The sequence below is a fragment of the Ictidomys tridecemlineatus genome, chromosome 13 (assembly GCF_052094955.1).
Source record: "Ictidomys tridecemlineatus isolate mIctTri1 chromosome 13, mIctTri1.hap1, whole genome shotgun sequence".
Classification (NCBI taxonomy): Eukaryota; Metazoa; Chordata; class Mammalia; order Rodentia; family Sciuridae; genus Ictidomys; species Ictidomys tridecemlineatus.
The window spans coordinates 79,459,072-79,485,823 of NC_135489.1; the positions used below are offsets into that span (position 1 = coordinate 79,459,072).

At 36.9% G+C, this 26,752-nt stretch overlaps 1 protein-coding gene across 1 annotated transcript in view; it reads right to left on the reverse strand.

The window, feature by feature from the left end:
- Nucleotides 1-746: 746 nt before the first annotated feature.
- The window catches only part of LOC110597345 (contactin-associated protein-like 3), a 137,706-nt gene continuing 111,700 nt past the window's right edge, over nt 747-26,752 (reverse strand). The window contains 10 exon segments of the mRNA XM_078029832.1: nt 747-1,749; nt 1,751-1,818; nt 5,619-5,690; nt 5,747-6,028; nt 12,079-12,160; nt 13,001-13,134; nt 14,337-14,561; nt 23,254-23,493; nt 25,878-25,916; nt 25,919-26,095. Of these exon segments, the coding sequence (XP_077885958.1) occupies nt 1,696-1,749; nt 1,751-1,818; nt 5,619-5,690; nt 5,747-6,028; nt 12,079-12,160; nt 13,001-13,134; nt 14,337-14,561; nt 23,254-23,493; nt 25,878-25,916; nt 25,919-26,095 (1,373 nt within the window). The 3' untranslated portion in view covers nt 747-1,695.

Below are 26,752 nucleotides of genomic sequence, written 5' to 3' on the forward strand. Positions count from 1 at the left end.
TCAGAGAGTACCTGTAGTACTCCTTTCAAAACTGAAACAAATAAGATGTGAATTCAGTTATGTAGTAGTCAGGCTAAAGTGGCATATTTCCAGCTTGCCCTGGTGTGGACAAACTCCATAATCTAATTAGTCCTTGCAGGCAACTGGCATCTGAGTTCTGGAGACTGTAGCATCACTATTCTTATATAAGTGGTTTATTTAAACCAGTGGTAGTTCCATGTGGTTACCAAATAACCACTATCTCAATACTCGTTCCTGGAACTGTTAGTTCCAATCTTCTGCTATCTTGGTGTGTGTATAAACTCAAATGAGACACATTTCAGTACTTAGTAGCATATATTCAATTTGGTATGCTCTATTAAAATCTGGCTTCGTGATCATAAACCTGTGATTAGAAGAGCAGATTTAATATAGAGCCTATAAATTCTGCCTTTCCTTGGAGGAAGTAGCCTTCATCTTATATTTCAAAAGCAACTGGACAAGAGGATACTAATCAATGATATTTATGCTTAGAGCAATTGAATATTTAAAAAATAAATTGCAGCTGATTTTCCTAATAAATTGAAAGATATTCAGTAAAAATTCAGGAAATCAGACATATCAGTAACAACGTTTAGAAAGAGAAATATAGAGCTGAGGGACCTGGTGTTTGATCCTCAGCACTGTCCCCACCCTTCCACCCCCCCAAATAAAAAAGAAAAAGAAAAAAGAGAAATATAAATATAGAATAATAAAAAACTGACATAATTTCTTAATATGGGAGGGGGAAATAAGTTTAAAATACGTTTCCTTCAGGTATTGATATAAATAAAGAATCAATCTTTTTCACTATAAGAAGTAGTATTTATGTCATCATAAATTTAGTTAAAAGCATGATCACAATTTTAAAAAACTATAATTACAGATTACAAAGAAAATAGGCAGACTCTAATTGACATTCTGTTTGCATCTTGTTACCTATCAATTTTCTGTTCCATTACAAAATTCAATACTAAATTTTATCACCAACACTCCATATTGATTTCAACATTAAAATTTATCAAAATGATTAAAAACAGTCAATTAGAAAAAGCAATACACCAAAAATAACATTTCCAGGTCTCTCTTGCATTGCATTGACCATCAGATAAGGAAATCAAACACGCCATTAACTTTTTAGCAGGCCCTTGGCACTGGATTGCAGGACTATGGAAATGCTGGTGAAGTAATCAAAGAAGCATTTCCTGTCCAAAATGAAATATCAGCAGGGAACAGGAACGGGATCCCAGATAAGCTTCTGAGCAATAAAGAACATTAGAGTTTGATTTTGTCTCTTACATGTGAATGAAACTTCTGTCCCATTCTCTAAGTAGGACCAGAGCCTCATGGCCATTTTCTCAGCTAAAATCCCCAATTACTACACAAATTAAATTTCTGTGTTGAAAGAGAGCATTCCTTCTGGGGCAAACTACTCCACCATGATGAATGAGGATTCCTCCTTCACTGTCATATAAATTGCACTGGAGGGAGGGGTCCACCAAGGCAGAACGGGCCTTCCAGCACCCCAGGTCCTCAGCAGATGGTTAGCACTGGCCCACCCACAGGGATGACCAGATCAGGACAGTCCACAGTGGATGGGGTAGATCAGCCCACTGCCAACCAGAAGACATTGTCTCTCAGGACTGTGTCTTGACACGTGCACTTCGCTGAGTAGTCCTAGCACTCTTCGTCTTTTGAGACTTTTGATTCATTTTCTTTGCGTAACTTTTTTCTGTTGGTAAATGCATATGGCTATAGCAGAGATGCAGAGCAAAATAAATATCACAACTGCTATCAAACCTGGGATAGGGGAGAAGACAGAAGAACACCAAGTCAGAATATAAATGGCGATTTTTGCCTTAATTGGGGGCTTTGCTAACATCACTGCCTTATAAGGTAGGTTACAACAAACCAACCATCTACTATATCATAAGTTGGGACCATCAAGCCTAGGAATTTTTAGGTCCGGTGGTTTTATAACATTTGGTATGTCTGAGTTTCCATGACTTTTGGATATAGTTGGGGTAGTTCTTTTCCCTAAAGGCCTGTGATTGAAATTCAGCTTTTGTGCTTAAAAACAGAAACAGGACTTGGGAAGCTGGGACAGGAAGATCACAAGTTCAAAACCAGTCTCAGCTAATTAGTGAGGCCCTAAGCAACTTCAAGAGACCCTCTCTGTAAATAAAAAATTTAAAAGGCTGGAGATGCTGCTTACTGATTAAATATCCCTGGGTTCAATCCTTGGTTCCGAAACAAACAAACAAACAACAAAAACATATATACACAAGGCTCTGAGACAAAGTTTTAAATTATCTTAAAAGTATAGGGGCTGGGTTGTTGCTCAGTGATAGAGTGCTTGCCTTGCATGTGTGAGACCCTGGGTTCACACCTCAGCACTAAATAAAATAAGTGAATAAAATAAAGCTAAAAAAAAAAGGTTACTATTACTAAAAAAAAAAAAAAGCATAGTTTGTTTAGTACCATCCTAGAATAAATGTTATTTTTAACTAAGTAGATAAATTTTCATTAAATTGTTTTATATCTTTGTAAATTTGTTTTGATGATAGAGATCGAATCCAGGGCCTAGCACCCTACCACTGAGCTATCTCCCCAACTCCAAAATACTTTAATGACAACATAATTTTGAAATGCAGTAGTGTAACATATATGTGATCAATCCCTGTCACCAAAAATATTGCAGGGATACTTATTAAGTTTATTTTTGTGGAATGTGGACTATTTGAAGGAACCAGATGTAAATGTTCTAAAATATTTAATAACCATTAAATAACCATTAGCTATGCCATGGTTCTCAACCCAAAATCATGCTGAATCAGAATACCTGAGGGGAAGACCTGGTGCCAGATGTAAATGTTCTAAAATATTTAATAACCATTTAATAACCATTAGCTATGCCATGGTTCTCAACCCAAAATCATGCTGAATCAGAATACCTGAGGGGAAGACCTGGTGCCTCCTTCTAGTTTAAGGCTGTAATTTAGAGCCAGAGTGCTAAAGCACCCCCAAGAAAGCTAGCTGTACAGCAGTCATATTCCTGAAGAATGAAAGTCAAATCTATGCTACACCAAAAAACTATGCATAAAGCCATGCTTGGACTGTCCACATTGTAAGTGTATGACAAAAGGTATCAATTTGTATCTCCAGCTGGTGACTGTTAGAATATGAAGACTATGTCTGTGAAGAGTCTTTGTGAATATTAAATGAAATAAAGTGTATAAAATAATTAATTAAAGTCTAGGTATGGTATAGTTATGGTACTTTCAATAATGAAAATTATTAGCTTTAAAAATCATAATAATTTCATAAAATTATATTTCTAATTCAATGACTAATGGTTACTTGAATATTTCTTTTATTATACTAGCAAGTATTTCAGAGGATCGGGTTGAAATAATAGTAAAAAACAAACACTTGATTTAGTAATAAATAGACATAACAGAAAAATTCTCTAAATCTTATCTCTTATGCAAATTATGACAATAAAATATGAGAAAGAAATAAGGCTGAAGTATGTATATGAGGAGAATAAAATAAATTATTGGGAAAAAAAAACAAACAAAGACTGGGAATCCTTCTGCGAATTCTCCTTCTTCCCTTCCCCTCCTTCAAGAGCTCATCAGAGTTTCTCAGGACAGCCCAAGAGCCCTGTAAGATTTATTGTTGAACAGCAGAGAATCTTGCCAATGATTTTTTTACAGAAGATCTTACAGTGATGTTTGACCAAAAGCAATAAAATTCCAAAAGTAAGTTTTTGTTGTTGTTGTTATTGTTGTTTTGTTTTTAATTTGCTGACTACCTCTAGCTCTTCAAGAAGATCAGGGGCTAAGTCTGACATTTTGCAAACACTTGTAGGACTTGGGATCCTGTTCTGGAATGTTGAACATCTTTAAATTGCTTTTGTATTGCAATGAAAAATTGTCTCCCCGCCCCCCAAAAAATCAGGATTTATTAAGGATTATATTTGATTTAAAATCTAAGATAAAAGTAGTCTTTTTAGATATGCATTCTTGACTACCTTCTCACATAAAACTGTAAAACTGCTTTTTCCTCATTGGGTCATGTATTATTATTTTATACCTCACTAATTTCAAAGAGAAAAATAACCAAGAGAGTGACAAATGTCAATACACGAAAAAAATATTTAGTCAGGTTTTCATAATGTCTGAATTGTTTTGTTTTCTATCATTTTAGAGGAAAAAAGTTTGCTTTGTATGTACTATGAAGAGTCTATACAACAAGAAAACAAACAATATTTCAATAATCCATTAATTAATTAGTGAGGAAATATGAAATCTAATTTTTTTCACACCAGCTCTGATAAATTATATTTCAAGAAAATGAAACATTGTTTTCATTGCCAAAAAGATATGTTTAGATTGTATTCAATTTTCCCTTCAATGAAAAATAACCTATCCGACTAACTGGAAAGGACAATCAAAAATGAAATAAACCATGGCTCTTGCTGTACCACACTGAGAATGTACGAGATGTCACTGAAATGCACAATTTTAAAAAATGCACTTGAAGTAATGTTAAGCATATTTAAATTTTTAAAAGTTTCTTTTAAAAAATCAAATAACAACTGAAACATCTAAATCATGCAAATTGCCTTTTTTTAAGTATCATAACACATGTGCTCTGATCATTATTTGGCTTTCGACTTAGGTTTTTGTGGCTTTGAATATAATTACTTGGGGCAATGTCTTGCTCTAATAGCTATATCAGATCTATGCCCTATCTGTCTTTCTTTCTTTCTATCTATCTATCTATCTATCTATCTATCTATCTATCTATCTATCTATCTTTCTATCTATCTATCCTTCTATCTTTTTTTCTATCTATCATCTATCTTTCTATCTATCTATCTTTCTATCTATCCTTCTATCTATCATCTTTCTATCCTTCTATCTATCTTTCTATCTATCCTTCTATCTATCTTTCTTTCTATCTATCTATCCTTCTATCTATCATCTATCTTTCTTTCTATCTTTCTATCCTTCTATCTATCATCTATCTATCCTTCTATCTATCTATCTATCTTTCTATCTATCTCCCCCTCCCTCCTATATATCCCTCAGATCTTAGGGAATACAGCTATTTATGAAATAAGAAATTTTCATTATTTTGTGACTTTTTTTTAATTTTCCCTCAGACTGTGGATGGAACCCGGAGGCCCCCTTACCCCTGAGCTACATCACCAGCCCTTTTATTTTGAGGCAGGGTCTTGCTCAGTTGCCCAGGCTGGCCTAGAACCTGCCATCCTCCTGCCTCAGCCTCCCAAGTAGCTGGGATCCGGGAGACCACCATGCCAGACTTTACCTGTTCTTTAAAAGTCCTGTTTCCAGTGGAATCCTCACAGAAGCATCCCCCCCACCCGCCCCCAGCTTAAATCGGTGAACATCAACTCAGAAAACCCACAAGCACCCCTCCTGGAGTGCTGATTCTTAGCTATAATTTTCTATTAAGTTAATACTGTTAAATGGGAACAAATAATTTTTAAAATTTAAAAAGTTGTTTTTGTTTTTTTTTTTTTTTAAAGCGACAGTAATGCCGCAGACGAGTTCCTTCAGCCCCTTTACCTCCGATGACCCCAGAGTCGCTTCTGTCCGCCTTCACCAAAGGCTCTCCCTCCTCGCTGGTTTCGGAACGACCTAGGGTAGAAAAGGGGAGGCTGCCAAGGGCGTCGCAGGCCCTCTCCACCGCGCACCGCCGCCGTTCCCAGCCCGCGGGGAGGGGCAGGGGGCCAAGCACCTGCGCCATCTGCGCCACCTGAGCGCCAGCCGAGCCAGCTCCCGCGCTCCATCGCCGGTCCGCGACCCCGCCGCGCAGCGGGTCCCGGCGGCCACGTGGCCGCGGACAGTGACTCGGGCAGGGCCGCTGGGGCGCAGCGGCTTCAGCGGGGCGGCGCGGCCGAAGCGCATGGCCGAGAGGCAGCGGGTGAAGCCGCGTGCCGCCGCCCGCCGCGTGTCGGGGTCCGCGCCTGGGGGCTCTGCGGGGACAAAGCGACACAGCGTTAGGACGCAGGGGCACTGGGCTCGGTAGGTGACCCCGCCGGCACAGCCGCCACCGGCTCCGACCTGCGCCCCCCCTGCGCCCCCCCTGCGCCCCCCCTGCGCCCCCCCTGCGCCCCCCCTGCGCCCCCCCTGCGGGAGCAGGCGGCTGATGGCCATTTCCAGGGCAGAGGGCCTCCGTGGACAGCTGCGAGGGACAGCGACTCTGTGGGGGCTTCAAGGCGACGATCTGAACTCGGTTTTTAAAAACTGATCATTAAAACACATTTGTCAGGGAGGCCACAGCCAAGGGAGGAATTATAGTAAACTGACTCTTGGAGACGACAGAGCTCTGGAAGTTCATTTTTACTCCTTCTATTCAACTGTTATCTTTCATGATGTATATTGGATTCATGGCTTTTATGTTCTCTTAACAAACTGTACCTTTTATCCCCAGGTAATGCCCTCCCCCACCTTTGAGCTCATTCACTTATTCTAACCTCATGCGCATCTTGTCTGCTGGCAACAAGGCTGCACTTCTGAAATTCATTAGCTGGGACTTCTTAGTGGTTTCGTTTTTTGTAAGAGCGTTTAACTAGATATTTATTGACCTGAATATGACAGAATTGAGGCTATTCACATTTAGAGTAACAACTTCTATTATCTGATTTGATTCATTTTATCTTACATGGTGTTTTTTAAAATTTTGTTGATTTAGTGGTGTATTATTATTATTATTATTATTATTATTATTATTCAGAGATTGAAGCCAGGCTTAATCACTGGGCCACATCCCCAGTCCTTTTTCTTTCTTTATTTTTTATTTAGGGACAGGGTCTCATTAAGTTGCTTATGGCCTCCCTAAGTCACTGAGGCTGCCTCAGCCTCCTGAGCCACTGGGGTTACATAGTTTCCTTCTTCTTTCTCCTTTTCTTTCCTGAGTTTGAGAGTTCCACGTTCCTAGCACCCACAATCAGAATCATTCTCTTGCACCATTACGTGAAAACAGATACTCTTTTCCCCAACACATTCATCCAACTCTTCGCTCACTTGCAGTCAGTAAGATGAGCCCTTGGGCATGGGCCCTTACTAGTGGTCAGGTCCCCTTCCCGGGTCCCTCCCCATGTTACCCACAGGCCAGAGAGTGAACCTTGGACAGTGCTGTTTCCTCTTCGTTTTCTCTCTTTAACCCTCTTTGGTTTTACTCATGCTTATCTCCTGACTAGAACTACCATTTCCCTTACATTTATGTATTCTTTCTTCTATTTCAAGAACCTTTGTATAATTATATATATTTTTTCTAAAAAAGAACTTTGACACCACTGAGATTCTACCCTTAATCAAACTTTAATCAGGCTTCTCTGAGCCATCTGCTCCACTAGCCCCATCTTTTTTGTTTCTGAGTTGTGGAATTTAGCCTGAACCCTCCACTCTCCTTGATGTCCTTGACAGTCCTCCAGGTTATTGATTAGCCCAGCGGGTCTTCATCCAGAATTCCAATAGGCCAATTTAGTAAGAATTCTCCTAACCTCTTGGTAATTTTCCACCCACCAAGGAACACCCTCACCTGGCTGGCTGTCAGTCTACACTTTTCCTTGCATTTTAAGCTGAGCCCAATCTCTTCACTGCAAAACCCCAGTCCAGAGTTCCTTTAGTCCTGAAGAAAGTCTGTCATTTTGTCATGTGTAAAAATATTTCTCTCTTTGACACAATATAATACAAAAAGGTTTTATAATAAATCATGGTATTTCGGACAAGAATCATATAGTTTTAGGGGACCTTTTTTTCTGATGAATGGTGAATATTAACATTATATAATCATTTAATTTGAACGTGATGGAACAGAATAGAGCTCTTCTAATTCATCAATAAATTATTTAAATCAGTAATGATCCAGATATACTTTTTTAAAAAATATCTGAAAGGAAGAAATCACTTTGCCTACTCTGAGTCTACCAGGCAATCACTCATTCAACAACCCAGGAAGAAACCCAAGGGTGAAACACTTCTGGCTTTTAACAAAACACTGTTAGTAATTGTTTCTCAGTAGAACACATTTTAAGTAGAACTCAACACTTAGGCAGTGACCTGAATTCTATTTTCCTATTGCCTTGACAAGTTGACATTGTCAAAACCCTTCATTTCTGCACCTGTTAGCTAATTAGCTCTAATCAAGAATGTCTGTGGGTCACTCTGCCCCCTCTCTCTATGGTACTCTACCTGGATTCCTTCCAATTCTCTCTTCTTTTCCATCAAAGCCTGTTCTTGAATAAATTCACTTTTGCATAAATACCTGATTATGCTTTCTGATAGTACTCTAAGAAGTATATGCATTTTAGCAGAAGGAAAGACTTGGTACAAAAGAAATGGTTCTTTAATTATGGAATTTGAAATATTAGCACCTAGGGAGGTAGAAAAAAATATTTGATGTAGGGCTGGCTTCCCAGGCCAGTGTCATGCCAATTAGACAGGTGTCTGCTTTCACAACAGGGTGTCATTTGTTTGAATGAAAAAAAAAATGACTACATAAGCAAGCAAATGGACAGTGTTTTACATTGTGCAATATGGTACACACTAGCCACATGCAGCTGTTGCAATTCAAATCAATTAGATTTAAATAAAATAAAAAATTTAGTCCCTCAGTTACAGTAGCCACATTTCACTTGTTAAAAAACTATGTGTGTCTAGGAATGACTGTGTAGGTCAGCATAGTTATAGGATAGGTTCACCATCACAGAAAGCTCTATTTGCTAGCCTTGGTCTGGAAGGCTCATAATTTCAAAGACCTCAAAACATCCATGATCCTCACTGACTCCCAGTTAATGTTAATTTAGAAAATCAAGAGATTTCTTTCTTTTCTTTTTTTTTAAAGAGAGGAGAGAGGAGGGGGGGGAGAAAGATAGAGAGAGAGAGAGAGAGAGAGAGAGAGAGAGAGAGAGAGAGGAGAGAGAGAATTTTAATATTTATTTTTCAGTTCTCGGCAGACACAACATCTTTGTTTGTATGTGGTGCTGAGGATCAAACCTGGGCCGCACGCATGCCAGGCAAGCGTACTACTACTTGAGCCACATCCCTAGCCCCAAAAGATTTCTATGGATTCTACTAAATTATTTCTAAGTTTTTCTCATTTAACAGATGATATGAAAAGGAGTTGACTTACACAATTAATCTTGGATCATCCTTGATAAACAATGTAAAATCTCATATCTTTTTTTATTTTTTCAGATTTTTTTTGTGTTTTCACCCTATAATATAGTAAGTTGCCCTGGGTTCAAGTGTTTCTCTATGTTTTTCCTGATAAACAAAGAAATGTAATACTTGACAGCACTTTATCCAGACCACTTCTCAAATTTGTTTGGCACAAGCAATTTTGAGGGATAAGGATACCTTTCCCTATGGGATAAGGAATAAGCTTGTTTAGTGCTTGCTACAAAATCTGTAGATTCCCTAAGCTATGTGTTCCTCAGTTACAATGCAGACCCGGCCCATCTGCAGCATTGACCTGAATGCTTATCCCAGCTCCATAAGGGGAAACCATACCAATGGCTAATGTGCATGAAACTTGCTATATAAATAACAGAGCCCTTTATTTCTAACCCAGGGATCTTATGTCATCTGCCAGCATCCACAAATCAATTGTAGGTTTCTTTAGTAGCTTGTGAATCAGGTAAAGAAAATCTCAGACCCAAAATACAATAACCCTTCTAAATGAGGCAAATATCATAGTATAAAAATAATATAAAGCCATAGCTCCACTGAGCTTTAAATGTTATGTGTTATGTGACATCTCCTTATAGAACTCAGAACATAATTTCCAGGATAGTTAATTACCAAAATCATTTGGCATTCTCATATCTGTGTAATTGTAATAATACGTGAGTATTTACACTGCTTTGCTAGGGGATGGGGATGTAGTTCAGCGATAGAACACTTGTCTAGCATACTCAAGGCCCTAAGTTCAATCCCCCAGTACTTCAGGGAAATTAATTAATTAAATGAAAATAAAATGTAAAAACTTATAGGCTACTGCTTTATTTTCTGAGAGAAGATAAAAAGACATGCTCAGCTTCTACATTTCTTATTTTGTTTTAGTACATTTCTTTTTTTAAGTTTGTGGTTAAAACACACACACACATACACACACACATACACACAGCCAAATCAAAAGAATAATAATCCTAATTATTTGGATAAAGAATGTAACAAAAGTGACAGGTCACTTCTCCTGGATTATAGTATTTTAAGTGTTAACATTCTTTAAGACACTTCTCTGATAAAATTAAAACTACATAGAAAATTTGACTTCAAGAGCTTACATTGAGGTGGGTGTATACTGAATTGATGTTGAGATAATTAACTTGAATGGTCTTCATTAAGCAAGACTATTCAGAAATGGGAAGATAAGAGCCAGGTGTGGTGTGGTGGCCCAGGCCTATCATCCCAGCAGTTCGGGAGGCTGGGGCAAAAGGATCGCAAGTTCAAAGGCAGTTTCCACAACTTAGGTCTAAGAGCAACTCAGCAAGACCTGTCTCTAAAATAAAATATTAAAAATGTGGCTGGGGAGGTGGCTCAGTGGTTAAGCACTCCTGGGTTCAATCCCTGGCACACACACACACACACACACAAAAAAAAAACTAATTGGGAAGATAAAAACAGCATGATAACTTTAATGAATTCTGGGATATTTCTTGTGAAGTATGGTAAATAATAACAAGCATTATTTTATTATAATTGCTCACACACTAGCCTATGTTACTTATTAATATGTGAGTATAGTATAGGACAAGTGCAGTGACTCTCTTATTCATAAGCTGCCTCGACATCTAATTAAGTGTACATAATCAATTTTCACCAAATATTTTTCAGTGAATGGATAAGGGAATGATTCACAGGGGCTAAGAGAATTAATAATGACGAATTTCCACTGAATACTTTGAACAACTTTCTTTGGAAAATTAGTGGCTTCTTTTTTCCTCAATATGACAGTCTATCTTATTGTAAGTTAAGAGAATAAATATACTTCACATGGATCTCCAAGTTTGAATATAAAATTATATTGGCATAATTATTAAATAGTTGAACAGCAGGAAAAGACAACAAAACCCATTCGAAAGACAGCTGTCCAAATCATGCTTTATTCTTTGATTATTATTTCACATTTGCCAGGCATGGGCAGAATGAATATTCATCACTTTCTGAGGTCAGTGGCTTCAGACTCCATGCTTCATTGCTCAATTCAAACTTGTATTTTTAAACCCTAAGTTATATGACTTTGAATAACATTTGAATTAACATCTTAACTCCCTGCACCTACTTATTTGGAAGGAAACAGGAATGTATGCAATTAATATTGTTTCCTAATTTGTGATTCTCTTTAGAGTTTATATCATTAAAATAGTTCATTTTCAGAGCTGATTGACATATTTCTTTCCAGAAAGATTCCTTTCCTCAGTAACTATGATGTTAATTTGAAGTTAAGCTGTGCCTTTCAAATACATCCTTCCTGGGGTATCATTCTCAACTTCACCTTTCCCCCTGGGTAAAGGTGGTTATGAGCATGCCTCATGGCTTTGGTTCAGTGTCATCAAGGACAGAAGCATAGGCCAAGCAGGACTTGGGAACCGAGTTCAAGGTGCTACCATTTGCTGAAGGAAATCAACCCTTCTTTCATCTGCTTCAGCTCATGGGTAGTTTTATCATTGAGTGGAGGTCCCTGAGTTGAGGCTGATACTCCATGTCGGCTTTAGTAACAGTTCACTTTTCAGTAAGTGTTAGAAAAACACCTTGACTCCTGCCTGATTGCCCAGGGGGAAGGTAAGCGTGGGTGTTTTTCAGGGGAAGCCTTTGCTCATCCGCCAGGCAGCACTTACTCATGGTTCTATGTGCACTCAGACAAAAGTGCCATTTGTGCCTTCATTGTCACTCACTGGGAAATTATTATTAAGATAAGACAAGGAGCTTCTTTCAGCATAACGAGTGCTTCCAGAGTGTGTGACATAACACTTACAATCTGATGTTTTTTTGGGAGAAAGATCTTTCTGCCACTTACCTAAAACCTTTCCCAACGTGAGGGATTTGATGAATTCTATCTCCAAGGACAGGTTGACTTGTCTCTGTGCACTCTGGTTAACCTATTAAACGCCTTGTGGGAAGCGAAAGTCAAAAGGAGATACAGTTTTAATGATAAGGAATCAGAGGAGGCCAGAAAAAAAGTGATAAAAATAAGTCACTTGTAAGTGCTCAACAATGCTTAAATAATTCACCTTAAAACAACGTTTAGGAGGGGAAACCGATTTTATGAACAATCTCTAACTGCCACAAGCCGCCTGCCCTCCCAGCCCCCCACTCTCTTTGCTGCTTTACTTTTCTTTATGATGTATCTGCAGTTGGCAGAATCCACAAGAGGATGGAAAATCAATTATTTTAAATGTAAAAACTTATTCTCTGGAGGAGACTTGACACAGCCAAAATAATTGTAGTTTTATGTGCAGACTTAAAATATATTTTCTTTTGAATGTCAGTGACAACTGCCTGACTCTCTTCTGACTCAGGTCTATTTTGTTATTTATTCCCATTTCAATGAATATCTTGCATGCTCTCATCTTGTGTTTAAACTGCTGGCCTATCTGTTCTTTTGCTATCACCTACTGAAATATTAATTAACAAATTCTACCCGTCGTCACCATGATAAAATAGACATTTCCCTGCTGAATCAAGTAAAAACAAGTAAGGACATCTTGACATTTTTAAAAGAACTTAAGAGTAATAATAACTTTGACAGGATCATTGCTTAACAAACAAAACAAACTAAATACTCCTCTAAACCCTGGATGTATTGGGTTTTCTGCCTTGATCTATGGAGAACACGTGCTCATTTGTTACTATTTATCATCAAACTTTTGCATTAGATTATCCATTCTCTGACAAACTCCTCATGGTGGTTAATGGGACCTTCAAGTTTGCTGCATTACCTCTACAGAGACCACGGCTTCCTCCCTGTCAATCTTCAGCTGGTGAAGGTGCCCATCTGCCATGTTTTTAAAATCAAAATTAAAAGCATCTGGATCTCGATGTCTGTCTAGCTTGTACCTGACCTGCAAACTTCCTAAAGAAGAAAATAAATGACATTTTAAATTACAATGGTATTTTACAAATATTTCAATGCAGATTCTAGAGCACTTATATTATTACTTATTTCATGCACCTTTGACTGTATTTAGCATTGACTTGAATGCACTCAACACTTGCCTCTTCTATACTAGAGGTGGCTTAAGTGCCAACCTGAGTCCAACTGTACTGTTTCTAAGTCAAGATCCGATGCATTGATAATCACTGGTCTTCTAAATCTTTCCAAAATGAAGAAGTTTAAATTATACATATGGAAACTCAGAACTTAAATCTAAATCACAACTATATTTATCTTAGAAATTGATAAAACTGTAACACTGTATCAATATTCAGTTCCTATTATTATAACTTCTTTAATAAAACCTATTTTGATGTGTTACTGATGTGTGCATAATTAAGTTTTTATTTTGCAACCAGAGTTTCCTTATGAAGTCTTCTACCATAACCAAAGAATAGGGAAGAGAAAAGGTTTTATTAGAATATGAGGTTTGTGTAGTTTTCAAACATACTTAGCTTTCCTACACAGATATACCCTCAGGGCTCATAACTCTTAACAATTTACATGAAGATTCTGATTCTAGGATTGTCTAGAAATCAGATTTTTGTCCTAATTCACTAAATGTAAAGTATGACTTCACTGTCCAACTGTGAAAGTCCTGTAATTCCCCAGCTGCCACTGGTGGATAGATTGTCCCCTCACTGTTCTTAGGTGGATGTCATCTAACTTGCTTGTCAACCATGAATGAGATAAAGAACCATTGTATTTATCAACTGCTTAAGGAAATTAGCTTTTATATAGCTCCATAATATCATCCATATTAATGCTCTTGTACTTACTTAGAATGAGCAGGAAATAAATACCTGGCAAATATCCAAATATCTTATTTCAAACAGTCTTAGATCATCATGGAGTATTAAAGCATCCTAGCAAAGTGTAATTTCATATCAAATCTGTGAAATTGTCATTCTTGGAATGGGAAAAAGCATCTTAATTTAACCTTTAAATACTACTTTTTATGATAAGCATTATGGAGAGTACTGAAAAACCAAAGTGCATCTTAGAAATGCATGCGATTTTCTTTATTTGTAGTTTAAGTGCTGAAAAGACCCATGTCATTACAGTCCTATTTTTCTAATTCAGTGTTTTCTCTCTTTTTTCTTCACACAAAAGATATTCACCATTGTTGGCCAGGATAATGGAAAGGTATTCCTCATAGAAAGAGCTCACATAAAGCAGTAAGCTGGGTGTCCGAGTGGTTCGGAAGCTCAGGGTGATGGTCTCTTGGGATAGTGTGACATCCCTGTGTAATGAAGAAGCAAGGGAGCTGGTGTTGTCACCTAAGGGGTGATGATCTTGAAAATCATAGGTCACTGAGGAGCCAGTTTCAAAATATGCAGAAATCTCTAGAATGAAAAGCACATTTTTTTCATGTTAACAGAATGCAAATACAAGTCTTGTTGAAAGAATGTCTCAATGTTTTATTTTATTTTGTTTACTCATATAAAGTAACAATAGCACAATCTCTTTTCTGTGTTTCTGGGTTCCCCATCTGTGGAGTCAGTCAACCTCGGACTAAAAAAATTTGAAAATAAATTAATTGGGTCTGTACTGAACATGTACAGACTTTGTTCTAGACATTATTCCCTAAACAATACAGTATAACAACTATTTAGATAGCTTTTCATTTAAAAAATGTATTTAAAAAAGAATTTAATCCTTTTATTTTGGGAGATAAAATGGCAAAATGTTTTGTTTTTTCATGTTTTAACTTTAAATTTAAAAAAAAATAAAATTTGAAGAAAAAAGTAACAAATCCCAACATATAGCCCAGAATGACATTTGCTGGAGATTTCACTTAATTCTCCAAATTATCTTTAACTAAGACTTACAAATGATTAGTTTTTCTGTATAAATATATAATTTAAAGGCAGCTGCTTTGAGGTCCCAATTTTGAGGGGTGGGGTGGGGGTTTAGTTTTGGATTTCATTTTTTTCTAAGAGGTAAATTTTTACATATCTTTATTAAGATCTAAGCCTTATACCATAAAATGGACCCAGTTAAAATGTAAAATTGCATTGCCTATCTTCAGATATTCATGGACATGTGCATCCATCACTACCGTCAGTGTTAGTGCCTCTTCATCAATCCTCTCCATCCTCATCCCACCCCCACACAAAAAAATTTATATTCAGATGGAATTCATTCTGTTTCTCCTCAATATCCTAACTGAGGCAATCACAAATCTATTTTCTATATTTTTAGACATTCCTATTTTGGAGATTTCATATCAATGGAATCATAAACTGTGTGATCTTTACTGACTACCTTCTCTCACTTAGCACATTTTCAAGGGTTAGTCATATTATAGCATTTACAAGCACATCATTCCTTTTTCACTGATGAATAATATTTCATTGTACCACACTTTGTTGATCAGTTCATCAGGTGATAGACACTTAGTCCATTTCCACCTTGAGCTATTTTGAATAATACTTCCCTCAATATTCAAACTTTTGCGAGAATATACATTTTCATTTAATATATACCTAAGAGTGGAATAGCTTAATCTTATCATAACTCCATCCTTAATATTTTGAGAAACTGCCTTTTTTTTTTTTCAAAACAACTGCATCATTTTACACTCCCAATAGAAATTTATGAGAGTTTGGATATCCCCACATCCTCACCAAAATGCATTATTGCCTTTCTTTAAAACTAGCTGTTTTTGAACTATTGCTGGCAAAAAAGAATATTTCAAAAGCATGAGTTGCTGAGAGCCATAGCCAAGTAGGAATGATGCATGGCATTTTTGTTTGAAAGGTGACTCCAGCAAGCCATTGAGATGATAATGATCATGTTAAGATGTGCACTCAATTGGAGATTAGACCCCTGCTGTCGCCTAGGCCTGCTACTTTGGAGCTCTTGCAGGACTCCCTGAGAGTTCCCATTGGTTGGGGAAGTGCAGTAGGAGGGAATTCCGGAGGAGAGATTTCCTGTTGGTGTAGTGTGTCCTGGGAGAAGGCCGCGTGTGTGGCATTCGCGGGAGGTTTGGAAATAAAGCTTGTTCTTGCTTGAGTGGCTCGTGATTTGTGCCCAGCCAGACTGTGGCGATGAGTAGAGCAGACTTTGAATATTTTCACCAGAGAAAAAATTATAATACCTGAGGCAATTGACATTCGAATGAATCTGGTTTATCATTACATATTATATATATGTATGGAAGTGCCACGCTGTATCCCATACACACGTCCAATTGTAACGTGCCTCTGTGTGTGTGTGTGTGTGTGTATGTGTGTGTGTGTGTGTAATTACAGCCATTCTAGATGTGAAGTCATCTCTTTGTGGCTTTGATTGGCATTCTCTAACAGCTAATGTTGTCAAGCATCATCTCACGGGTTAATTGGCCATCTGTATATATTTTCTGAAGAAATATTCACAAATTCTGCGCATTGTTTGATTAGGTTATTTGTCCTTTGGATTAAGTTATTGGAGTTTTTATATAATTTGGATACCAGACCTTATAAGATAAACAACTTGCAAACATTTTCTTTTCTTCCATAATTTGGATTATATATATAACTATATCATGTGCAAATACACTTTCTGATTGAGCCATGTGAATCAGAGATGTTTTTAATTTTGAAGTCCCGGTCCTTTCTTTCTCCCACGTTTTAGGAATCCTACTGTTTCATCTTTCACATAAAGGGGTACGACACACTCAAGGTACATTCTCTGTATTGTGAGACTGAGGTCCATTCTCACTTTTCTGTGGTGTATGTGAATACCCAGTTGTCTCAGGGACCCTTCTTTCCCCACTGAACTTCCTTAGCACTCTGAAATCCATTGACCACAGACATGAACGTATAACTCTGAACTCTGATCTATATGGCTAGTCTCAGGCCAGCTAACTCGCTGTTTTGCTTATAATACCTCTACAGTAAGATTTGACATCAGAAAGTCTGGATGCACTAAATCTGTGCTTTCTCAATTTTCGGGGGGAGCTATTTGGGTCCCTTTCATTTCCATATGAATTTTACCATTGACTTGTCAATTTCTAGAAAGGATCTGGCTGTGATTTTGATAGAAATTGTATCAAAAGGTAAAAGTAACACTTCCTATATTTGCACATGACTTAGTCTTTTTTTTTAACATAGAAAATCCTGAGGGACTTGCTGAAAATAAATCTGTAGATCAATTTAGGGAACATTAAGCCTTATTTATTTTAATTGTTATAATCCATGATTGAAGTATCTCTCTGATTATTTGTCTTTCTTTCAGATTTATGCTTTTACAGCGTATATCTTCCATTTCTTACTGCTACATATCTTGCTTTTTGATACTATTATAAGTGAAATTGTTTTTTATTGATTTTATTTTCAGATGGTTCATAGCCTGTACACAGAAATGCAGTTGATTTTATATATTGATCTTTTATCCTGAAGCTTTTATCAACTTTTTTTTGTAATAGTAGAATAGCTGTTAGTAACAGAAAACAGGATTTTCCATGTAAAAATGACTATATCATATGCAAATATAGGAAGTGTTTCTTGTTCCCTCCAAATCTGGATGTATTTTACTTTACTATTGGCCTAGCTGGAACCTCTAGAACAACATGGAAGAGAAGTTGTGAGAGTACTCATATTTCTTTCTTGTTCCTGACCTTATGGAAAAGCATTCCCTCTTTCACAACTGAAATGATTTTGGCTGTGGGGTTTTCACCAGGCCACTGGTTAGGCTCAGAGAACTCGTCTGTTACTAATTTCTTCATTTTTTAAAATCATGGAAGTGTGTGGGATGTTGTCAAATTACTTTTCCGCAGAAATTAGATGATTATTTATTCTTGTTCCTTATTCCAAAATGTTATATTGTATTATATTAATTGATTTTCAGCTATTAAAACAACTTTTTTGGATAATTGCTATTTTATCTTGGTGAATGATCAATTTTATGCAATTGGCTTTAGTTTGGCAGTGTTTTCTTGAGGATTTTTGCATCTACATATTTAAGTGAAATTTAAGTATGTAGTTTTCTTCTGAAATCTTTGGTTTTGGTATCAGGAAAATATTGACCTTACACAATGAGTTGGGAAACACACACACACACACACACACACACACACACACATACTCTCTCTCTCTCTCTCTCTCTCTCTCTCTCTCTCTCTCTCTCTCTCTCTCCCTCACTCTCTCATTTGGCAGAATTTCGAATAACAAATAGTACTTTTTATTTAAAAAATTCATAGAAATTACCAGTGAAACCATACAGACCTGGGTTTTATCTTTTGTGATTGTTTTAAAATAACTAATTTTCTTCATCGCTATAAGCCTATTCAGATTTTCTCTATTCTTGAGTAAATTCGATAGTTTGTGTTTTCCTAATAATTTGTTTCATCTAAGTTAACTGACTTTTTCACATATGTAGTTGTTCATAATATTCCCTAACAATCCAGGTTACTTCTGTTACTCAGTAGTAATGTCTCTCTTGCCCCTGTCTACTCTAGTGACATTATAACTTAAATTCTAGTAATTTAAATTCTCTCTCTTGTTTTCTCTGTCAGTTTTACTGGGTTTGTTAATTTTGTTAATCTTTTCAAAGAACTAACTTTTGGTTTTGTTCATTTTCTGTTGTTTTTATAATACCTACTTTATGAAATTCACTATAATGTTAATTTTCCTTCTCATTAAATTAGATTTAGTTTTCTCTTCTTTGTCCAGTATCTTCAAATGGAAGGTTAGGTTATTGATTTAAGACTTCTTTTCTTTTTAAAATACAGACAGTTAGAGCTATGAATTTCCCTCTAGACATGACTTTAGCTGCATCAAATAGGTATTGTTTTTATTCCTCTCTTTTTAAATTTCCCTTATGTTTTTCTTCTTTGTCAAACTAGAAGTGTAAGAATTTCTACCTATTTATAATATTCCATGATTTGTTTTTGCTATTGATTTCTAATTTCATTCCATTGTGTTTAGAAGGATATTTTTATGATTTCAATTAAAATTTAAGTTTACTAAGGCTTGTTTTACAGGTAGCATGTTGTCTATACTGGACAATGTTCCATGAGTGCTTAAGAATAATATATTCTGCTATTATTGAGTGGAGGATCATTTGATTTGGGTTTTATTTTCCCCCAAGTTTTCTATTTTCCTGATCATCTTTGGCCCAATTATCTACCCATTATTTAAAGTAGAACTTTGAACCCTCCAACTGTTATTCCTCATTTGTCTGTTTTTTTTTTTTTAATTCTGTCAGGTATTCTTTATGTATTGTGGGATGATATTATTAACTGAACATATACTTATAATTTTTATCTCTTTAAACATTATAAAAAGGTTCTTATCATTATAAAAGTTCTTTTATCTCTAGTAGCACCTTTTTCTGTAAAGTGTATTTTTTTCTGATATTAGTACATCTCCTCTGGTTTCTATTGTCCTTCCTTCCATAGGATATCTTTCTCCATGCTTTTATTTTTAACCTATCTTTCAATCTAAACTTTAGACAGCATATCAATAGACCTTTTTTGTTGTTGTTTTACCCATTCTGATAATAATCTGCCTTGTGGTGTATTGTTTATACCGAGAACATTTAATGTTGTTATTGATAGTTAGATTTATATATCTCATTTTATTTTTGATTTTTGTGTTTCATTCCATTTCTGTTTTCTTTCCACTCTCATTCTGCTTTCTTTTATATTAGCAAATATTTTGAATTATATCATTTTAATTCCTTTCTTATTTCATTTTAATTTTGTGGCAAAATATACACACAATTTGCCATTTTAACCCATTTAAAATGTATTTTTTTATGGTTATTACTTAAATCCATGAAATTGAACAATCACCACCAACCTCTACTTTCAAAAATTTTCCTACTCCTGGAGGGGAGGAAAATGGGAAATACTGAGGGATGATACTGGACAAATTATATTGCTATATTGTATGAATGTACAAATATGTAACAAGAAACCCCACCATTATGTACAACTATAATGCACCAATAAAACGTATGGGAAAAAAAAATGTTCCTCATCCCAAGGAGAAACATATACTCATGAAACAATAAGTCTGCATTCCTTTCCTTCTCCTACCCTTGTAACCTCTGATTTACTTCTTGTCTATGAATCTGCCTGTTATCAATATTTAGTAAAACTGGGATCATACATTTGCCAACTTTATGGTTTATTTCACTTAGTACAATGTGATCCATGTTGGATCATGTAATAAAACTTCATGCATTTGTACATTTTTTATTGTAACTGTACAGAAATAGAGTCAAATTTTGCATGTTGATTTTATATTCTGCAACTTTGCTAAATTCATTTATTGTTTCTAACAGTTTTTCCTTCCTGGATTCTTTAGGGTTTTCTGTAATTAAAGCAACATGATCCAATAATAGAGACAGTTTTTTTCTTTTGAATTTGGATGACCTTTTTTTCTTTTCTTGCTTAATTGCTCTGGCTAGAACACCCTGTACTATGAAAAGTATTAGCATATCTGTCATGCTCCTTATCTCAAAAAAGAAACTTTAATCATGAAGTAGGATGGTGGCTGTAGGTTTCTCAACATGTGGCCTTTATTATATTGAGAAAGTTTTACTCTATTCCTAGTTTATTAAATATTTTATTATCATGAAAGATTTTCTTTTTTTCAATGTTTCTTTAACATCAATTGAGATGACCACGTCTTTTTTCCTCTTTCATTCTGTTAATCTTGAATAACACATATTGAAATGCTGAACCACTCTTGAAATCCTACACTGTATATCCCAATAGGTTTTGATGTATAATCCTTTTATTGTGCTTCACCATAATTTTCAATTTTCTTTTCTTCAGTGATTGCTCTAGGGCTTACAATGTATATCTTGTAAAATCTGCTTTATATTTACACTAATTTAATTCAAGTGTGATATATAAATGGTACTTCCATATAGTTCTATTACTTCTACCTGTTTTGAGCTACTGTTATACTAAAACCAATATTCCATTGCTTTAATTAGAAACTCTGTGCTCATCTAATTAGGATTTTATAAATTTGGTGTCTTTTAAAGCACCTGAGAAAAGAAAAAAGTATGTATTCACATTAACTCTTTGTGTTCCTGAAATCCATGTTACCATCTAGTCTCACTTCCTTCTTCCCTTACAGCTTTCCTCCCACCTGTCTCCTCTGTGCTGTTACTTTCAAATACACATCTCCAGAGCCAACCACACACACACACACACACACACACACACACACACACAAACATACACACACACACACATATTCATTCTCATTATAGTTTTATATAATTTCTTTTTTATATCAGTTTAAAAAAAAGTAAGGATAAGAAATATACCACTGTACTCTTTTTATAGCTACCTACAAACTTATGCTGGTGTGTGTAAGTGCACCCAAGTGCACAGGTATAGACTGTCTTACTGCCTAGGGTTACGTTCTTTCAGCAGGAAGAACACCCTTTGCTATTTAAGACAGGCCTGCCAGCGGTGAGTTCTCCCCTCCCCCACCTTCTCTTTGCAATTTTCTCTTAAATCTGTGAATACCATCATTTTGCTGTCATTTTTTTGCAAGATCATTTTTCTGCGTATAACTTTCTTGAATGACAATTGTTTTATTTGACATTTTTGAGTGTGTTATTTCCCTGATTTGTGGCTTCCAGTGTTTCTGATGAAACATCAGCTGTTCATCTTGGTGTTTGCTTTTACACCAAGGAAAAATGAGCCATCTTTCTCTATCGTTTTCTGACAAATTTCTTTTTTGACTTCAGCTTTCAACATTTTTTGCTAAGGTGTGCCTGGGTATGGATTTTCTTGTGTTTATCCTACCTGGATTTCATAAATGTGTGTGTATGTGTGTATATGTGTGTGTGTGTGTGTGTGTGTGTGTGTGTGTGTGTGTGTATTAATGGTTTTCAAAAATTAGGAGATATTTTCAACTATTATTTGAAAAGTAATTTTTTTCTGATATTTTCCTTCTGACATTCAATTACATATATGTTGGTGTGCTTAATGATGTCTGACGCTTGTCTGATGATCTGTTCGGTTTTTATTTATTCTGTTGTTTAAGATACATAATTTCTATTGACCCATCTTGAAGTTTGCTGACTCTTCTGCTGTTTCCAATCTATTGTTGAGTCTCTATGAATTTTTCATTTCCATTATTGTACATTATAATGCCAGAATTTCTATTTATTTCTTTTTTAGAAATATTTGTTTCATCTACTGTAATTCTATATTTGATTAAAACTGTCATATTTTCTCTCACTCAAGCATGGTGTCTTTGTCTACTTGGGCTGCTGTAACAAAACACTAGAATCAAGGTGGCTCAAATCATTATTCTTTTCTCACTCTTCTGGAGGTTTGGAAGGTTATCATCAATGTGCCAGAGATGTGGTATGTGCTGTGAGCCCTCTCTGTGGTTGGCAGATGACTGCCTCTTGATCTCTTCCTATTATAAGGATGTATATATTAGCAGAGGGATCTCCATCCTCACAACCTCATGACCTAAAGCTGGGCCCCATCTCCACATATCATAATGTTGGTGATGAGGGCTTCGGCATATGAATTGAACATTCCTATGTTCATTCACTCCATAACATATAGTTACTTTTATTTCATTGCATATATTTCTAATAACATCTGTTTGGTGCTATTGATGACAAGTCAGTATTTAATGTTTAAATATGCATTTCCCCTCCTAGTTAATATATTTGTTTTCTATTTAAGGTAATTTAAAACTTATCCTTACATCACATCAAGTCATTGCAATGAACAACAATGATGCTTGGATGATCTTAAAATCAGAACAACCCAAAGGCAGAGTTTGGAAGATCATTTGGAGCCTTGAACAGAAGACAGGAGTAACACAGAGATTTTCCAAAGAAGGAATCCGGTGAGGATGGATATTCAATTGCACAGTCTCAGGTTTTCAAAATTGGTACCCTCCTAAATTCAGTAGAGGGATGGGGGTCTGAAATGACTCTATTTCTAATAATGGCAAATCTTACCCTGGCTTCACGGTGTCAGATGCCAGAGGTGTCCCTCAGAGGCTGTAGCCCCCCCACCCCCACTTTCTCTAAAGTCCCATCCCTGGCCTCACTCACCATAGGAGCAGAAGGGGCCCTCGTAGGCAGAGGCCGAGCAGTCGCAAGCCACCCCTCTGAGCCCTTCTCCACATCTCCCCCCGTGGTGACACAAGTGTCCGTAGCTCCTGCAGTGTCCCGCACACCCTGGCTCCACTCCTGGTGTCACTGTGGCTCTTTCCTCAAGGTCCAGGGCCATCCCATTCAGCCGCAGGGACCGAATGCACCCCAGGAAGCCCCTTTGCCTGCTGGCCGTCCCACCTACAAGGGAAACACGGCAAATAGAAATGTGCTCCTTGGTATTTTATCCAGGATTTTGTGTCCACGTCAAAGTCAGGCCTTAGGGAGAGTGGCAAAAATTGCAAATTGTTGAACATACCATGAGTATATAAAATTTTTAAAATATAAACTTGTATCAGATATCATGAAACCTCAAAAGACATCAGATAAAACTTCCTTAAACAACGTTTAGATGAGATTGGCAAATACTCGTTCTAAAACCATTTCTTTAATTTCACCAAATATAGATCACATCAACCCTATTTTGCTTATGTTTATCAACAGTGATGTAGATTAGAATGGTTCTAGATGGACTTCCAAAACATTTACAAGAATAAAAATAGATGTAGTTAAATTTGTATGTGGATGATCGCCCCCTACTCCACCCACTCCTTTCTGAGACCCAGTGGTAAGTCTTTACTGAATAATGTGCACATGCACATTGGATCACATCAACCTTCAACACAAAATAATCTGTTCAGAGAGGTTGGCAACACTTATGTCAGGATAGACACCGTTTCAAAGGTCATAATAACATATTATTAAGAGAGGATTCCAGAAATTACCTGTAAAATGTGGCCTCCACCCAGATACTCTGATTCAGTGGACCTTCAGTGGGGATCCCAATTCTGAATCTTTTCTTTTTCTTTTTTGTTTTCTATTTAAAGGTAATTTAAAACTTACCCAGGGGCTCTTTACCTCTGAGCTACATCCCTAGGCCTTTTATTTTATTTTATATTTTGAGACAAGCTGGGTCTCACTAAGTTACTAAGAGTCTTGCTAAGTTGCTGGTCTTGAACTTGTGATTCTCCTGCCCTGACCTCCAGAGTCACTGGGATTATGGGTGTGCATCACCACACCTGACCCAAATCTGAATTTTTAACCAGCTTCATGGGTGACTGATGATTTCTCCACCACTGTTTTATAAAACTTTCCTTAATAGGAATGTTTATTCTAGGCAAATATTTATGTTGATTTTGTTCCTAGGATTTCCCTTAAATAATTCTCAAAATTGTAAGTAAGAAAATAAAGTTCTCAACTTGACTCCTGCTAAGTTTGTATCTGGAAAATACCCCAAGGGCCCTTGTGGCAAAGGCTTGGTCCTCAGCTTGCCACCTGGAGCTCCTTGGGAGGTTTTAAGTCCTTAGGGGTGTGCCCTTAAAAAGGATTGTAGGACCCTCAATTCTTCCTCTTTCACTTTTGCTTCCTGACCATGAACTGAACATTAAGCTCTGCCCCCAGCTCACTACCCCCACCAGAGGCCCAAAAACAATGGGTCCACCTGGTCATGAGTCAAAACCTCAAAAACTAGGGGTCAAAATAACCCTTTTTTTCTTATAAGTTGCTTAATTTGGTTATCTGTTACAGTAACGAAAACCTGACTCATGTAGTGATGTCAGGTAGTTTTGTGGTTTCAAGTCCTTCAAAGAAGATTCATCTTGCCCTAATGTAAAAACCACCCATGTTGGAAGTTATATTTTATGGAGTCATAGTACATAAACTCCTGCATGTGTGAAAGTCTCACACACACACACACACACACACACACACACACACGGAGATTTACACACATTAGCCTTCAGCGGTATAGTGCTTAGTACCTGGAAGCTGTTTGAATCTTCCTGTAAAGTAGGCTGTGCGATAATTTCTGATTTAGTCCAATTTCTAATTGGAGCCGTGTCCTTATTTGCTTCATCTTGCATAAGAAATAAACAAGTGAGTATGACTACCTCAGTGTGCTTGGTTTTTACATTAGAATGGAATTGTTTGGAAAGGAATATGGCAAAGTAAATTTTTGCCCTTGGGGAAAATAAACAATGATAAAACCATCTATGGGCAAGCCAAAGGAAAGACGTCCATCACCCAGGGCTGACCTCTCTGTACAAACGCACTGCAGGATTAAAGAAGCAAACCTGTGATCTGTTTTGAAGCAGACAGTGGATGACTTTTGTCCACGGATAAGATAGACTTTCTACTGGAAGTGAAAAGGGAAGAAGTGGGTACAGGTGGCTCATGGTCACACAGGTGGTGTTGATCAGACCTAGTGGTCACAAATGCCAACCATCTGTAAGGAGAGCTGTTCAAGCCTGGGCGTCAGAGACCTCGGGGCTGGATTCCTTTCACTGGTTGTTACTTGACCTCTTTCAGATGCGATGATCTCACCTGGAAACAGATGACAATAAAACCTAGAAAACGAGTTACCTAATAAGAAGCCCAGCACGCTCCCGAACCTACAAGGTTATCAATAAATAGCGCCAACGGTTAGCTGCTACTTGCATTTGCCACTAAAAGTACTCCCACCGTTGTGACTGTCTGCTGGCGCCCTCTGCGGTCCCACCAAGTTCAGCGGTGGCCACGGGACTCACCAATGAAGAGCTGGCTGTTGAGCTGCAGGCGCACGTGCCGTCTGCAGGGGCCGGCTGCATCCTCCTGGGGAGCTGGTCCACCTGCAGGGAGGCTCCCTTGACATTCCTCTCTGCCCTCACGTGGTGCCACCGATTGTCATTAAAGGGAGTGGGTGACCGCACCGTGACCTCACAAGGTCCATTCCCCACATCAAAGGAAAAGGTCACTTCTGTGGGAGCTAAAAATATCATATATGAATATGGCCCAAGTTCATTCCCAAGGGAGTATTGAGTCGAGTCAGGGAATCATGGCGTGCTCTTTACAAAAGGGGACAAAGGTGTCGATGCAGACATGTGACTCGAGTTGGGGAAGGGGGGCAGGAGAAATTTGTATCCTGGAGGATAAAAACAAAACCACACAAATTTTAACATATTCACTTTGAGTTTAATACTTAACGGCACTCAGTTCTAGTCAGTAGATATGTACCCCTAGAGAGAATAAGAAACACAATTTGTTTTGTATCTATAAATAGTTTTACTCAAAAGTGTTTCAAAGTCTCCTCTAATTTTAAAACAAAAGATGCAAATTTTTACAGTCATAAATTAAGCTCTGAGTACATGAAAAAAATATTTGATCAAATATTTTAGAAAACAATTTTGTGAGTTTGGTTTAAAGTTCTGACTCTAGTTGGCAATGGTCCAGGGAAGGCGAAACAGTTTTATGAATTATTGTGTACTTTAGCATCATGGTTTGACCCTTAAAATGATTGACTAAAATTATAGAACTTTTGTGGTTAAAAAATAAATATGATTATAAGGTAAGAATGACACTATTTAAATTTTTGTTTAATCAGTTTTCAATGCCAAGTAATGGACATCCTGTGACTTGTCCTGGG